Here is a 15,519-nt window from a genome sequence, read left to right as displayed (position 1 = left end):
TTAAAGAGCCACCGCATCGCTCTGGAGCCGCATGTTGCCAGCCCCTGGTCTAGTGCATCCAGATACCGCTCAGAGTTCACGCACGTTGCCTTGGTTAAATCCAGCGTTGATTTTGTAACATAAACAAGACGCACATGGCGCAGGCTTTAATTACATCCATTGGGCACGTGTTTGCACGTTATTTGGATATGTTTGCTCTCTGTGCCATTCCTATTTTCCCAGAAAAGTCAGACAGGCAGGACATCACGCCGGAATTAATAACAGTACTAATGCCCCGTCAAAGCCTCATTGACTTTTTCCAGAGGAGCGCTGCATTGGGATGTTTGGCCAATTCCATTATTCATGTGTGAGGAAACCGGAGCACTTGCTGTACTGCCTTCTCATAGCGGGCCAGGGTATGGCACCCACCTCCTCAACGCCTACCGGGTCGTGCGGTGATCCACCAACCCTCGCTGCTGCTGCTGCCTCCGTGGTGCTGGATTACAGGCCACGTGCATAGCCACCACCGCCTGCTTAAAGTTTGACAGTTTTCAATACCTTCGTCGTTGTCGTTCATACAAATAGCATTTTGCCCGCGGAGGATCTTGGCAGACAAAATAAAATAAAGAAGGCGGCTACAGCAGCGTATTATTCGTAACATTGTAGAACGCAGTCTCCCGGCCGAGTACAAACCAGGCTCGAGGCTGCTGAGCTTGCGAGATGGGGTGCACTCCGGGTGCTTGAGTCCTATGAAGTCGTCCCATGTGGCGCACGCGTTTGTGGAGGCTGGCGTACGCACATCACGTGCAGCCCCGTTTGTCAGTCCGCTGCTGGATGAAGGCCTCCCCACCCGCCACGCTCGACCAGGCCAGTTAAACGCGGGTCACTCAATTCGGGGAAGCATAGACGTACGTGGGAGCCCACGAGTACAGTACAAAACCCTGGATTTTTCTCCGGGTCACTCCGAGTTTGCCCTCCACATTTAGAAACAACGTGGGATTAGAGTATTTGGCTGCTATAAATGTCCACATGATGAAAAGCCGCTTTGTTGAGCTATCATTTGTGACAGCCAGGTCGCTTCTGAAAGAAAAAGAGCTGTATAGCTCATTGGGCTTTTTCTGGTGGTAATTATAAAAAACCTATATTATGAATAAAAAAGTAGTTTAGAAGTTTTAGTTTAGATTGTGACCGCTGTGCCCACGGTCCTCCCCGTGCCCTGGTGCCCTCGCTCGCACCACAGCGCTCGGTAATTGTATTCGGTGTAAACATGGGGGAATAAGCGGCATCGCCACGGGAGGGATATCTGCGTTGTTGTTGTCCTCTGCTGCCGATGCTGGTTCACTCAGCGGGGGAAGAGATTTACACGCGCTGGTTAATCTCTGGGGGTGGTGCGCGGGTCACGCAGTGCATAGAAATTATATTACACTGTGTCACAACCGTCACCCTTTGTTTGTTAGCTTCACTGCCCAGAGTTTGCCAGGAAGGTCACACTTTTTCTACATTGTTAAAATCTCTGGTTAGGTAAAAGGTCAAGGCGCAACCCTGCAATGGCTGGCTCAGGCCACCGTTGGTAGAAGGGCCTCCACAAGGAGGAGTTCTAGAGAGCCTATTTGGAGGGTGTTTTGGCCTACTCTTTCACGCCGGCCAGACGTGTTGGAGTAGGTTAAAGTACCCACACTTTACCCCACCACATCCCACCTGCCGACTGACCAACCGTGGCTTATCCACTTCCACTGCCGTGGGTGCAAAGGTCAGCACACCGAACTTGCAATCCAGAAGTCACCAGTTGAATTCACGTTTATTATTTTATTCATTGCTTATGCAATACAATTAGCATTCACTCTGCAATATTTTTGGGTGGAGTGGTGGTTTAGTGGCTAGGGCACTGCACCATAGACCCGGCCACCTGAGTTTGATTACCTGCCACGGCTAACATCAGTGGTAAAGCACGGTCAAACAACCCTTAGGGCTGACATAGCATGGGATAGTTCTTCATCCAGCTGTGGAAAGAGCACAGTGCACAAACCACTGGTGCCACTGCTTTCCCCCATGACACGATTTCTTTGTATCTTTATCCTCATCCCAACAACCGAATGCCCTGGTTGTCATGGTATACACGTGATTAATCCTTTACCGTTCCAATGATGTCTTCGAGTCACTGGGTAGGGTGTCCCGTTCACCGCTGAATCGTGGAGCGCGCAAGCGGATTGGCGTTAATTTGATATAGAGAGGCGTAGCGCCGTTCTCTTTTAAAATACATTATACCGTGCTCAACGGAGAGAACCTGAGCGATACGACCACACTCTATGACAGCTGGCGCCAAACTGTGCCACGCCCTCCCAGCATGACGTTGTGGGAGCACTTGGTACATCATCCGACCTGCAGAATCACGGATAAAGTTGTTTATTTTAGATTTTCTTCAGATTCCAATCTGACGACATACATACACCTATGTAACACAGGGCTTCCGTAAGTTTAATGAGATGAGAGCAGAACTGCGACGAACCGTGCACAGATGGGGAAAGTGAAACGTTCTAATTGTGAATTTATGGTGATGTCATTTCTCGCGCAGCTGCGGCTCTTAATGGAGGTGTTGTGGCCGCTGATGATCTTCTTCATCCTGATCTCCGTGCGGTCATCGTACCCTCCCCACGAGCAGCACGAGTGTGAGTCTCCTGCACCCAGCACGAATTTAAACCTTCCGCTCGCTCCGGGAGCTTTTCCAGCTCCTCAAGAAGCTCCCCGGCGCGTGGAGCGAAAGGTCGGACGTTGCGCCGCCCCGCTGATCGAGCTGCGCGGCAAAAGAAAAAAACCTGCGCAGCGCGAGTCGCGTAACGCGTTCTGATCTTTTCTGCCGTTCCCCTCCTCCCACTCGCGTGCAGGCCATTTCCCAAACAAGGCGATGCCATCGGCGGGGCTGGTTCCCTGGCTGCAGAGCCTCGTGTGCAACATGAACAACCCGTGCTTCCGGCACGCAACCCCCGGGGAGGCTCCTGGCACCGTCTCCAACTTCGAAAACTCGCTGTGCGTCCGTCCGTCTGGCCCTTTCTCTCTCTCCGCCGCCGCCACTCGCATGCCCAACATACGCTCCGCAACCCCGCAGTGTGGACCGCATTTCAAGAAGGGGGTGGGGGGGGGTGGTTAGGAGGGGACGATACAAAATACCGCAGGGAAGGCACAACACGGACAGCACGAAACAAACCGTAAACAAATGTTTAACGCCAAACAGGAATGAGAACACGATACGGTCCGGGTTTCGTCTTATCGTGCGTTCTGTTGTAAGCGCTCGCCCCCTGTGTAAATAAGCAAATTATACTCAGTTTTGCAATTTTGTCCATCGTGCCAGCGAGCTGGTGGGGCTCAGCCCCCCGTAGCCCACCTACTCCATGCTGTGGGGCTGGCCCTGTCTAACATCATCATCATCATCGCGAGGACCTCAGTACCCCTGTTACAGTGCCTTGGCCACAGTCCAGACGTAATGTAGACACGAGGTTGGATGACGAATGAAAACGAGCCCAGTGCACATGCGAGACTCCTCTGAACGTCGTCACGTAGTTAAACATTCGTTACATTAGGGGGGGCCCGGTCATTACAAGGCCCCAGTCTTTTCTCTCCAAGCTCTGGGAAGTATTCCATGCATTTTATTTTTTGCCACAGCAGCGGTGTGAGCCTCTCTTGCCCAGGCCCATCGCCGGCCACGCACCGTGACCATCTTAACAACTCGGGCCCGTTTGACCTGGCCGTCTCTTCCGCTTCTCCCCTGCCGCCGCCGCCGCCACAGGCTCTCCCGTCTCTTTGAGGAGCTGCAAGAGGGCTTCGTGAACCTGACGCAGAAGGGCAGCGTCGAGGAGCTCCGTGGCTACGAGCGGCTGCTCAGCCTCATCAAGGACCGCGACGTCCGTCGAATATTGCCAGGTGGGACGCGTGGCCCGGGGTTGGTGGATCGCGTGAGGATGGGAGCGGGTGTGGATTAAGGTTCGAGAATAAAAATTTCGGGAAATAACAAATATGCAAGAGTCTAACCGGCCCTCGTCAGTCAATCAATCAGCCATTGTTTTACGTGCCAATATCACCCTCAATGAAGCAGGCATCGGTGTATGTACGTACGTTGAACTTCTTTCGCGCCGTACATATCCATCCGTGCCAATCGGAGGTGCGGGGAAGGACATCGGTGGCACATTACAACAGAAGGGGAACGGTTACAGGGGTCACGACCTCGGCGGCTACCACCGACTTGAGCAAAGTAAATTGCAACCGCGCGCAACGAATCGCCCGAACAAAAGTCAGTAGTAAATCAAATAAACAAATCAAATAAGAGCTCATTGGGGTTGCTGGCAGAAGTCACATTTCACATCCCTGTGGCAGGAGCTGTCTTGCCCAGAGGATGTCCACAAAGAGGAACTAATGTGGTTGATGGGTTGTGTCAACGACCTCTCACGGTGATTTAAACTCACAAACTTGTACATTGTTAGTTGAGCTATCTGGCATTAAGTATAATACTGGGAACAAAGTATTAGTGTCAATGCCATGTATGCATGCCTATCTATTTCTCTCTGTCTGTATGTATGTCTGGCTGCTTTGTTATCCCACATCCTTACATCTTTCCATCTTTCCATCTGTCTATCCTTCCATCCTTTCGTTTATATTTTTGCCTATCCATCTGTCACTGAGTCTATCTGCCTGTCCAGCTATCTCTCTATCCATATGACCACCGTGCCCGTCCACCATTCCATTGCAACACGTCCATCGGTCTGTCAAAACCGTCCGTTTGTCGACCCGTCTCGTCAATGATTCCCATCCTCCCCTGTCCGTCCCCCTGTCTGCTCACCGATCCCCGGAAACCCCTTCTCTCGTTCCGCGTGTCAGTGGTGCGAGTGCGGGACATGCTGACGGACGAGGAGGGCCTCTCCTTCTTCGCTCGGCAAGATAACCTCTTCTCGGAGGCCGTCATTGCACAGCTGCTGGAGGCTCACATTCATCCGGGCCAGGTGAGGCCTCGGCTCGTCCTGCTTTTTACTCTTCGTGAACTGGCTGTGCTGGGAGCTTTGCCGTCCCGGTTGATATCGCCGAGCGTATTAATCGGGCGCCACTGTGGCGAGATGTTGACTGCCTCGCCTGGTATACAGGAGGTCATGGGTTTCATCCCGACCCTGATGCCTGCTGTATGTTTGTAGTTTGCATACCTTTCTCTCCCCATGGTCGTGTGGATTTTTCTCCAGGTCCTCCGGTTTTTCTCCTTCACATTTAGAATCAACGTGCGTTTAGAGTATTTGGCTGCTATACATTTACACGTGATAAGCCACTTCGTTGAACTATAATTTGAGGCCAGGCCGCTTCTGCAAAAGTAGATAATATAGCTCAGTGGACCTTACCTGGTTAAAATAAACATAGTTTGTGAGATACGTACCGTCTGCTTCACGTTGGACGTTACAGATCCTGTGACGTAATTGTGAGCATAGAAGGGCGTGTGTGCGGGTGCGATAGTCAACATCTTTCGCCATGCAGTATTTCAAATATTACTCAATTGTCAGACCAAAATCCACATGAACTCACACAGCCTGCCGGAGGCTATACTGGGGGACCTTTGTCATTGTGATGTGTGCCCCCCCTGCCCCCCTCGCATGTACCAGGTGCTGGCCAACCTGACGGCGGCAGGCATGCGCGCGGGCGTGTGCGACCCGGAGCTGCTGAGCCACGCACTGGTGCTCCCCGACCCGGCTGTGCAGCCCGAAGCCCAGCGCCAGCTGTGCAACCTGACCGAGACGCAGACGCGGGGCTTGCTCACCGCCTTCGTCGCCAGGCTTGACCGCTCCAAGCTCATGCAGGTGAGGTTGGGGAGGGGGGGGCCTCTACGGGCAAAGTCTTATCTAACATCCGTGGGATTAAATAATATAATGGCACAGAGAGTAAATGAATCCACATTTCGCAGAACAGATGTGTGCCCGCCCAGCAGATGTAATTAAATCTCGTGCCATGTGCATCTGCGTTTGTTGCAAAATCGGCGCTTGATTTAACATGAAAGCGATGCGTGCGTGAACTTCGAACGATATTCCGGACGCTGTTGTTGTCGCCGCTCGGTAACATTTGTTCCCTCAGCCCCGACTCATCGCGCCAGTTTGACACCATCTGCTTTTGTTTTTCTATTGCACGGCTCTTGACCAGCGGCGGTTTTGTCATTCAGGTGATGATGCCTGGTGTGGATCCCAAAACCTTGGACGTGGTGGGGACAATGGTGGGAAACCTCCAAACGGTCACCAGGCTCATGAAAGAGGTGCAAAACAAATTCCGCATGCCACTACAGCACCGCCTATCCCCTGCTTTTGTTTCTTTAACTCTAATGCTGAGCCCATTGCCCGTCGTCAGTGAGTGGCTGAGTGAGGGAAGGAGTGAGCGAGTGATTTGGCTGTCGTAAATTCCAATGGTGTTCTAGAGGGAAGGAGACACATCTGAGTTGTGCAGGCGATTGTGAATGAGCGATTGATGTAAATTGCAATGAGGTTGCTGGAAGGGCAAGGATATTGACATTTGGGGCATTTATAGTCAGGTCAGTGCTTAAAACAAAAATTATCTGAAGAGCAACATTTTACATTTTTGGCCTTCAAAAGTGGTTGGAAATCTTTCAGTTTGAAACACCTTAACTTTGGCCAATCAGTGTTTGAGTCTGTACATACAGAAGGGCCCCGACTCCAAATACGGCATCAGATATTTGTTAACTCAGCTCTTAGGGTACATTCTTGAACGGTGTGATGCTAAAGCTGTGATAGAGTGGGCGAAAATTGCTTTCACTTAGAAGTAAATAAAAATAAATTCGTGTAATAGGTGGGCACAATGTTCGTGTTTACCAATGATATGTATTTGTGTATATTGAACCTCTTTCACACCAAACGTAGCCAACCGTGCTAAATGGAGGTATGGGGAAGGACAACATATGAAGAAGTTCTAAGAAAAAATATTTTTCAACCGAGATGATTCAATAGAGATGATGATTGTTCTTGCTTTTCGTTAAGTAAGCCATTGCCATTGTTGCCAGACCACCTTAACCAGGACTATTTCTTACTGTACAGTTGGCAAGGTAACTGAGGAACCGCAGGAGGCCGTGGGTTGGATCCTGACCCTGACGCCTGCTGTATTTGGAGTTAATTGATTGGGTGCATGGGGGGGCGGTGGTCGGTCGGTCAGGGCGGATACGGGTGCGGTGGGATATGCAACATTGCATCGTGCGTGCGCGCAGTGACGCCTGTTCTCTCTATGTGGGCGGTTTTTCGCGCAGACCTTTGAGGAGCTTCAGGACGACTCGGACGGAGGTTCGTCGGCCCCCAACGGCACGATGGGGCTGATGCGCGGCTTCCGCTCGGTGTCGCGGCTCGTGTGCGGCTACCCCGAGGAGGGCCTCATCACCATCCGCTCCATGAACCCCTACGAGGAGAACAACTTCAAATCCTTCCTGAGCAGCAACATGTCCGAAGAGAAGGCCTACGTCTACGACAACTCCACAAGTGAGTTGGACGTAGTCACCATTCTGCCGTCGACGTTGTCGCGATTATCGTCATCATCATCGTTAGGCGTCTGATAAGTGTACACCCCAGCGGTTCGATGGATTGTCACCATAGGCCGAGATGAGATTCAAAGCTCTCTGTTGGATGTTTGGACCAATATTCGTGCATGAGTGTCTGGATTCATGTGGGAGGAAACCAGAGTATCTGGATAAAATCCACCCTGCGTACTGGGTGGAGAGGGGGGTAGAGGAATTCAATCCACAGACAGACGCAATCCAGTGAGGGTACCAAATCTAACCACGGGCTGTGCCCACAGCTGTTCTGCCATCTCCAGGCATCTCATGGCGTTTACATCCGTGAGATGAGACCGAGAAACCCATCCAAGCACTAACAAGGCCGAACCCTACCTTAGCTTCTGAAACCTGATGAGACCAGCCGTGAACAGAATGGTTGGGCCCTATTGCTCTTGGGTGAAAATGCCGCCCCCCAAACGTCCGCTTGATACAATCGGCGACGCAAATATGTGATTTTTAGTTTTGATGTCCGGTTGGCAACACTTGGTCTGTGCTCTCCATTTGATTGGGTCAAAAGTGGGCAAAGTTTTGCTCAATCCTGGCCAGCTGACTCAAAAACCTAACAAACTAAACTAACTTAACTAAGCAACTCTTCCCGTGTGTGACGCCCTTGCCCTCAACAGCTGCGTACTGCAACAACATGATCCAGAGGATGGAATCAAACCTGGCCACGCGCTTCATGTGGAACACTGTCAAGCCGCTGTTCATGGGAAAGATCCTCTTCTCTCCCAACACGCCCGCGGTGCAGCGCATCGTGCGAGAGGTGCGATTCATCGATTTCACTGGAGAACCGCTATCTGTTTTTCTTCAACTAAACTATGAGCTATGGTGGCATCAACTGCGATTGCAAGTCAATTATCATAGATATACATTTGTCCACCACTCCTCCTGGTAAAGCCAGATAATGGCAAGAGACAAACAAATACATACTTGTACATCGTCTTTGCACAAGAATTCTCTGTCTCGATTGGCTGTCGCCTGGTTATAGATACAGTCCGTATATGAAACTAAACTATTAAAACTATTCTTATTTAACCAGGTAAGACCCACTGAGCTGTATAGATTTTTTTTTTAAAGCGACCTAGGTTTCACAAATGATAGCTCGAACATAGTGGCTTATAACGTGGGAATTTATATCAGCCAAATACTTGAAATGCATGTTGATTCTAAATGTGGAGGGAAAAACTGGAGGACCCGGAGAATAATCCACGCGACCACGGGAAGAACATGCAAACTCCAAATATGCAGGCGTCAGGGTCGAGATCGAATCCACAACCTCCTGTATACCAGGTGAGGTAGTTAACATCTCGCCACATTAGAGCCCCAGTTACCTTTACAACTGTACGGTAAGAATTAGTCCCGGTCAAGGTGGTCTGGCAACAATGTTAACGAATTTATTAACGAAAAGGAATAACCAACTATGCACTTTTAAATCATCTACATTGAAAACTCATTTGTTTAGAACTGCTCTTTGAACGACTTTCACTGTCTTCTGCCTTGAATTTTCCCTCGTTGCTTCTGATAATTGAAGTTGTCTTTAATTTTAGATATTCACCACATCTCTTGGTCTGATTCTTTTATCTCATATTTTCTTCAAAATTGGCCCAACTTAGATTGTGACAATCTATGTTGTCAAATCTAGCCTGGATCTATTATCTAACCTTGATTAATATCTGTAATTGTTTTATTCCTGCTCTCTTATACCTGTTAGAAATAGCATATTTTTTACACAGTTTGCGTTGCGTTGTATTGTCAGGCCAATGACACGTTTGTGAAGATGGGTATGCTGGGAAATGTGTTCGAGGCCTGGCGGGCGGTAAAGCCTCAACTCTGGGAGTTCATGCAGAACAGCCAGGAGATTAACGGCTTGAAGGTGAGTTACAGCAACAACAATAATAATCATAATCACTACAGCAGTATCATCATCATAACCATCATCAGCCATGATCAATCCACTGCTGGATAAAGGCCTCCTCAAATCAAGCACAGTAATATAACAAATGTAAAATTATCCCGTCTCTTCCCCTCATCTCCTCCTCCCCTTCCCTCATCCTCTCCCCGTCTGTGAGCGCAGGACCTGCTGCGGACCCCAGAGGTGGCCTCCGTGCTGGATGCCGCTCTCAACGGCACGGGCTGGAGCGTCGACAGCCTCCTCTCCTTCCTCAGCGCGCAGGTCGGCGGCATGCCGGGCATCGCCACGCACCTCCTCCAGCAGAACTGGCAGGTCCTCCTCAACGACACCGACGCCGTGCTGGAGACCGCCACCCAGTTCCTCGAGGTGGGTGCCATCTTGGTTCAGGGCGGGCGCCATCTTGGTTCACGGCGGGCACCATCTTGGCACATATGGGCACTATGGCAACCAAGCCGAACACCAGGCAGTTTTGGCCCCACTCGCATGCCTTCATCTCCTCACCTCCTCCTCACCTCTCCTGCTTCCCCCCTTGGCAGTGCATGAACCTGGACAAGTTCGAGGGGCAGCCGGACGAGGAGCAGCTGGTGTCGCGAGCACTGGAGCTGTTGGATGAGAACGAGTTCTGGGCCGGGATCGTCTTCATGGACCTGGACCCCAACTCCGAGGAGCTGCCCGCGCACGTCCGCTACAAGATCCGCATGGACATCGACAGCGTGCAACGGACCAACAAGATCAAAGACAGGTCAGGAGCGAGCAGCAAGGCTATGACGGCGGGGTGCGCGGATATGATATACGGCTCGTAACTGACTTTATACGATACAAATAATGACCTTGTAAGTGACTTTATACGATACAAATAATGACCTTGTAAACGTACTGCTGTGTGCAAGTACGCAAAATGTATTTTTCTCTGCATTCTCCCACGGTGCTAATTAAACATTTCCAAAGACAAACACGTTGTGGAAAACGTTGCATCATCCGCACGTATCGTGATTTTGTCCCAACTATTAAAAAATATTCTTATTTTACCAGGTAAGGTATACTAAGCTACATAGCTCTTTTTGAGAAGCGACCTGGCCACAAATGATAGCTCAACAAAGTCGCTTATCACGTGGAAATTTACAGTGGCCAAATCCCCTAACCTTAGCAGGATGCTGCATTGGGGATGTTTGCCCAACTCCAAGCAATATGCCAAACATCACAACCACCACTTGACCCTTTAGACACGCTGATCTCTGCCATGACCTTTCCTCTGGGTGCGTGCTTGGGTGACGATGAGCAGGTACTGGGACCCGGGTCCCAGAGCCGACCCCTTCGACGACCTCCGCTACATCTGGGGCGGTTTTGCGTACCTCCAGGACTCCGTGGAGCAGGGGATTATCCGCGCCCAGACCAACGGGAGCCTCTCCGTGGGCGTCTACGTGCAGCAGATGCCGTACCCCTGCTACGTGGACGACATGTAAGCCGTGTCTCCGCGTTTCCTGCGTTGTAGTGCGCACCCCGCGTTGTACCGCGCATACACAAAGCTCCGCACGCAGCGAAAGCATAAGAATGCATTTTTTTACTCGATTCATCGATGCGTCGTTAAACACGTGTGAGGTATGAAAAATAAAATAGTTTTTATCCTTTTTGGCAATAAAACAGGTGTTTAAACAGATGTTCAAACACCAAATAGATACCTTTTGTAAGTAATCATACTTTGATACTGGAAAAAAGGTCCCATGATATAGTGTGTGAGGTGTTCGTGGTGCAGCGTGCTGTCGACATTGTGTTTAAGTGGAGTACACCACCAACGCCCAATCTGATATAAGGAAGGTGTCACGGTTTTTAAAATCAGGTTAAATATTATTTTGTAATTAGTGTATACACTTTTTACCATTTTGTGTATGTCAAATTTTAATTCTGTAACGTTACGTTTACTTGTGGAGCGCTCTGTGACGATTGTATCATTGAATATTTGCACTGCTTTTGTGCTCTTCGCCTTTTGGTGTTCTCTGAGACAAAGCCATGAATGAGGCTGCAGCTCTGGTGTAGACCGATCAGTTCCAAGTACAATGCGCAACACTATTATGATCAAAGCACGTTTGTTTGCATGTTGTACTACAAGCATGTGTGGTTAATGCAAATGTATATTTGGCGTTTGAACATCTCAACACCTCCTCTATTCTTGCCGGAAAGGGTAAAGCCTATTCTCTATTCATTATCTACACAGGGGTATTCGCCAGACCTGCTTGTCTGACGTTTCTGCGCACACGCCGGGAGATTCTTCAGGATTACTGATGTTTTGTTGTGGATAAATATTGAACTTCTTTTGCAACCTACTTAGCCAGCCGTGCTAATTGGAGATGTGGGTGAAGGACACAAAACTAAACACAAAAAGCAGTTCTAATAACTGACTCCTCTCTTTCCAACCCTGTCTCTCCCCCCACCCACTCCCCACCCGACTCGTCGCGGCTTCACTCCAACAGCTTCCTGCGCATCATGAACCGCTCGCTGCCCATGTTCCTCACGCTGGCGTGGATCTACTCGGTGGCCATGATCCTGAAGGAGGTGGTGCACGAGAAGGAGGCGCGGCTCAAGGAGACGATGCGCATCATGGGCCTCAGCACCAGCATGCTGTGGCTCAGCTGGTTCATCAGCATCCTCATCCCGCTGCTCATCAGCGCCGTGCTGCTCACCGTGCTGCTCAAGGTCAGGGGTCGTCACGCGTGCGTCCGTGCCGCCCCGTTGACCAGTAAATGCCCCCCCACCGCCCCCTTCTTAAACCTGCCCACTTATCCACCTGCCCACCCAGTTCTCTGCAGCACTGACTACACAGTCATAGTTTACATGGTCATGATTTACGCAGTCATGGATTGCACAGTTATGGATTACACAACCACAGTTTGCTAATCCACACATCCCGCCCGTGTGCCCGCCGATGCACGTGTACACATTCGTGTGTACATGTGTGTGTATGTGCATGTGTGTGCGCGCGCGCGCGCGGTTAGTGCACTGCGCTACTAACCCAGAAAACCCGAGTTCGACTCCCGCTCACGGCCAACACCAGCGATGATTATCTGGACCGGTCCTGAACCTCCCCTAGCTCGCCTCAAATGAGTACCCTGGTGCGTTGTGTAGTGAACATCGCCGGGCATGGTGCTGGCTCGTGGGCCGTGCCACCAGCCTTCATAGGTGCTACTCGCTAACAGCACTTTCCACAACAGTCTTGTAAGGCTACACGGGGGATCTTTGTCTTTACGTGCGCGAGCAGATGGGGAACATCCTGTACTACAGCGACCCCACGATCGTGTACCTCTACCTGTGCGTGTTCGCCATCGCCACGGTCATGCAGTGCTTCCTCATCAGCACGCTCTTCTCGCGTGCCAACCTGGCAGCCGCCACGGGTGGCATCGTCTACTTCTCTTTCTACTTGCCCTACGTGCTCTGCGTCGCTTGGCAGAATCAGATCTCCTACTCCGTCAAGATCTCCACGGTAGGTGCCCGTGTCTGCAACCTGCGGCGTGCCTCGGGCGTAAGGTCCCCCCACCCCCACCTCTTCCATGCCGTCCGGCCAGCCGCGGAAGAGTAGGCCGAAAATAATCTCCCACACGTCTTCTCCTACGGGTCTGCATCAGTCGAACGGACCTTGATGTGTATTGTAGAATGTTGATCGTTTACCCAGGGAAGCTCGACCTGAGTCTCGTGACTTTTTTTCAGGAGGGTCCTGCCAAGTTTTTGCAGTTTTGGGGGGGTGCCGATTTGCTGCAATCTCAATTGAGTCATTTTGCGAGTAATTATTTTCTTTGTTTTACCGTAAGAATGTGCGAGTGCCTCGTTTGTGTGAGTGGCTTCTCCTTTGGAGCGGCAGCGGGAGGCCACGTACGACAAAAGTGCGGTCAAAAACGATGGTGTTGTTGTCGTCGACAGAGCATCTTCTCCACGGTGGCCTTCAGCTTCGGCTCGGAGTTCTTCTCCCTCTACGAGGAGCAGGGCGTCGGCATGCAGTGGGAGAACGTCTTCTCCAGCCCCGTGGAGGGCGAAGACTACACCTTCATCTCCTCCATATTCATGATGCTGTTCGACGCCTTTATCTACGGCCTCCTCACAGTCTACATCGAGAACGTGTTCCCCGGTACGGGGGGCCTGCCCTTGCCTAGTGGAGCCTGTCCCACCCTGCCACGTTTTAATGTTTTATTCCTCCCCAATCAGCGTTTTCCCGATCTTGCTCCCGGCGTTATGCCATGATGCTTAGTTTCTGCGGAGCATCCAATCGCATCTCATGTATTTGCAAGTGGCTCATCACGTTTTTCCAGTTGATTGGTTCCTGACACGTCCATCACCTCGCCAAAGGACATTTTCTCGTTAAATAATTTTTTATCGTCTAAATTTTTACAAATTTTAAACATTTTCTGCAACTGGCATGGATTATAATACGTGTGAGGGAAACATCTGGCGAAAAGAGAGGGGCGTCAGTCAATGGAAAACTCTTGGGAGCCCGATGGAGATTCATAGCTGAGCATCAGTGGACGCCACAGTGGCAAGATGTTAACTACCTTGCCTGGCATGTGGGAGGTCGTGGGTTTGATCCAGACTCTGACGCCTGTACATTTGGAGTTTGTGTTCTCTCCCCGTGGTCGCATGGACTTTTCTCCGGGTCATCCAGTTTTTTACTCTACATTTAGAAACGTGCGTTTAGAGTTTTCGGGCTGCTCTAAATTTCCACACGATAAGCCACTTTGTTGAGCTAACATTTGTGGTCAGGTCGCTTCTGAAAAAGAGCTACATAGCTCAGTGGGCCTTACCTGGTAAAATAAAAAATATTATTAGTTTTTAGTCTATCTGATACTGATGCCATTGCTGCTGTTGCTGCTGCCGCCACCGCCGCTACCGTTGTCGTGAACGGTTGTTTGGTTTTGCTCGTTATAAAGTGTCTGTGTTTCCCCCTGGCACATTCTCAGGCCAGTACGGAGTCCCCAAGCCGTGGTACTTCCCCTGCACCCGTGCCTACTGGCGCGGCGACACCATGGAGAAGGAGCTGTACGAGACGATCGCTCAGAAACAACCGCAGGGTACGATCGCGCCCGTGCACTCTTCCGTCTCACTTCCGCTCGCGCGTTGACGCGTCCGTCTTGTCTTCTCTCTGGCCGGTCTGTCTCGTCGCAGTATTCACTCGTGTTCCTGTGCTTCCGTCCGTCAGTCTTGAGTGCGCTTCAGTCTGTTTTTTTCGATAGATTTTCCTTTTTCCGGCACCTCCGATTAGCACGGTTGGCTACGTATGGTGCGAAAGAAGTTGGCTACGTACGACGGTGCGAAATAAGTTCAACATACATATATACAGATGCCTAACGAGTAGCCTTTCGCGACCAATGATACGGAATTGATAAACGCTCCAGCATTACTGGCGCGCGAACTGAAGCAAATATGAAACACCACACCAGAAAGGCCCGCAAGGCTGATGGACAAAACATATTTTTTTATTTTTGAAAAGAAACTGACTTTTATACGTGAGACAGTAATACAGATTAGAGAAGACAGTCACAGGCAGAAGAGAGGTGGGAAAGCCTTAACCCTTTTCTACTCCGATGACGTACGTGTACGTCAGAAGTTTCTCTTCCAATTCCTTTTGATGACTTCCAATTAGCACGGGTTGACTACATACAGTGCGAAATAAGTTCAACATACATGCAGTACATGCAGCCAGCAGGGACGATCGGCGGAGCCTTCGACATTGGGAACAGCACAAGAGCGGCAGCAACCATCGTAGGTGACCCCCGCCGTTGACTGCCCCCTGTTTTATTCACCCTGCAGTGGACAACATTTTCGTGGAGGACGAGCCGGGCGACCTGCCCGTGGGCGTCTCCATCCAGGGCCTGGTGAAGATCTACAATGCGGGCAAGAAGCTCGCCGTCGACGGCCTGAGCCTCAACTTCTACCAGGGCCAGATCACCTCCTTCCTGGGCCACAACGGGGCCGGCAAGACCACCACCATGTACGTCATGCCGGCCGGCACACCGCCACCACGTCACATCATGCCACCCTCCCCCCACGCCTCCACGACCACTCCCTGCCGCGGTGG

At 50.8% G+C, this 15,519-nt stretch overlaps 1 protein-coding gene across 6 annotated transcripts in view; it reads left to right on the top strand.

Annotated features, from left to right (window-relative positions):
- LOC133349078 (phospholipid-transporting ATPase ABCA1-like) overlaps positions 1-15,519 on the top strand; it is a 77,748-nt gene that overhangs the window by 26,626 nt on the left and 35,603 nt on the right. For all 6 annotated transcript variants that reach the window (XM_061562221.1, XM_061562238.1, XM_061562229.1 and 3 more), the window contains exons 3-19: positions 2,552-2,645; positions 2,862-3,003; positions 3,761-3,894; positions 4,846-4,967; positions 5,610-5,804; positions 6,161-6,250; positions 7,250-7,475; positions 8,173-8,312; positions 9,306-9,422; positions 9,624-9,827; positions 9,998-10,203; positions 10,744-10,920; positions 11,930-12,152; positions 12,715-12,936; positions 13,371-13,575; positions 14,402-14,512; positions 15,252-15,432. In XM_061562221.1, coding sequence (XP_061418205.1) covers positions 2,552-2,645; positions 2,862-3,003; positions 3,761-3,894; positions 4,846-4,967; positions 5,610-5,804; positions 6,161-6,250; positions 7,250-7,475; positions 8,173-8,312; positions 9,306-9,422; positions 9,624-9,827; positions 9,998-10,203; positions 10,744-10,920; positions 11,930-12,152; positions 12,715-12,936; positions 13,371-13,575; positions 14,402-14,512; positions 15,252-15,432 — 2,789 coding nt within the window. The remainder of the gene's footprint in view (positions 1-2,551; positions 2,646-2,861; positions 3,004-3,760; positions 3,895-4,845; positions 4,968-5,609; positions 5,805-6,160; positions 6,251-7,249; positions 7,476-8,172; positions 8,313-9,305; positions 9,423-9,623; positions 9,828-9,997; positions 10,204-10,743; positions 10,921-11,929; positions 12,153-12,714; positions 12,937-13,370; positions 13,576-14,401; positions 14,513-15,251; positions 15,433-15,519) is intronic.

Source organism: Lethenteron reissneri, chromosome 4 (genome assembly GCF_015708825.2).
Source record: "Lethenteron reissneri isolate LAM-NWPU_2019-01 chromosome 4, ASM1570882v1, whole genome shotgun sequence".
NCBI lineage: Eukaryota > Metazoa > Chordata > Hyperoartia > Petromyzontiformes > Petromyzontidae > Lethenteron > Lethenteron reissneri.
The sequence above is the reverse complement of the archived record's forward strand: the minus strand, read 5'-3'. Positions and strand labels throughout refer to the sequence as shown.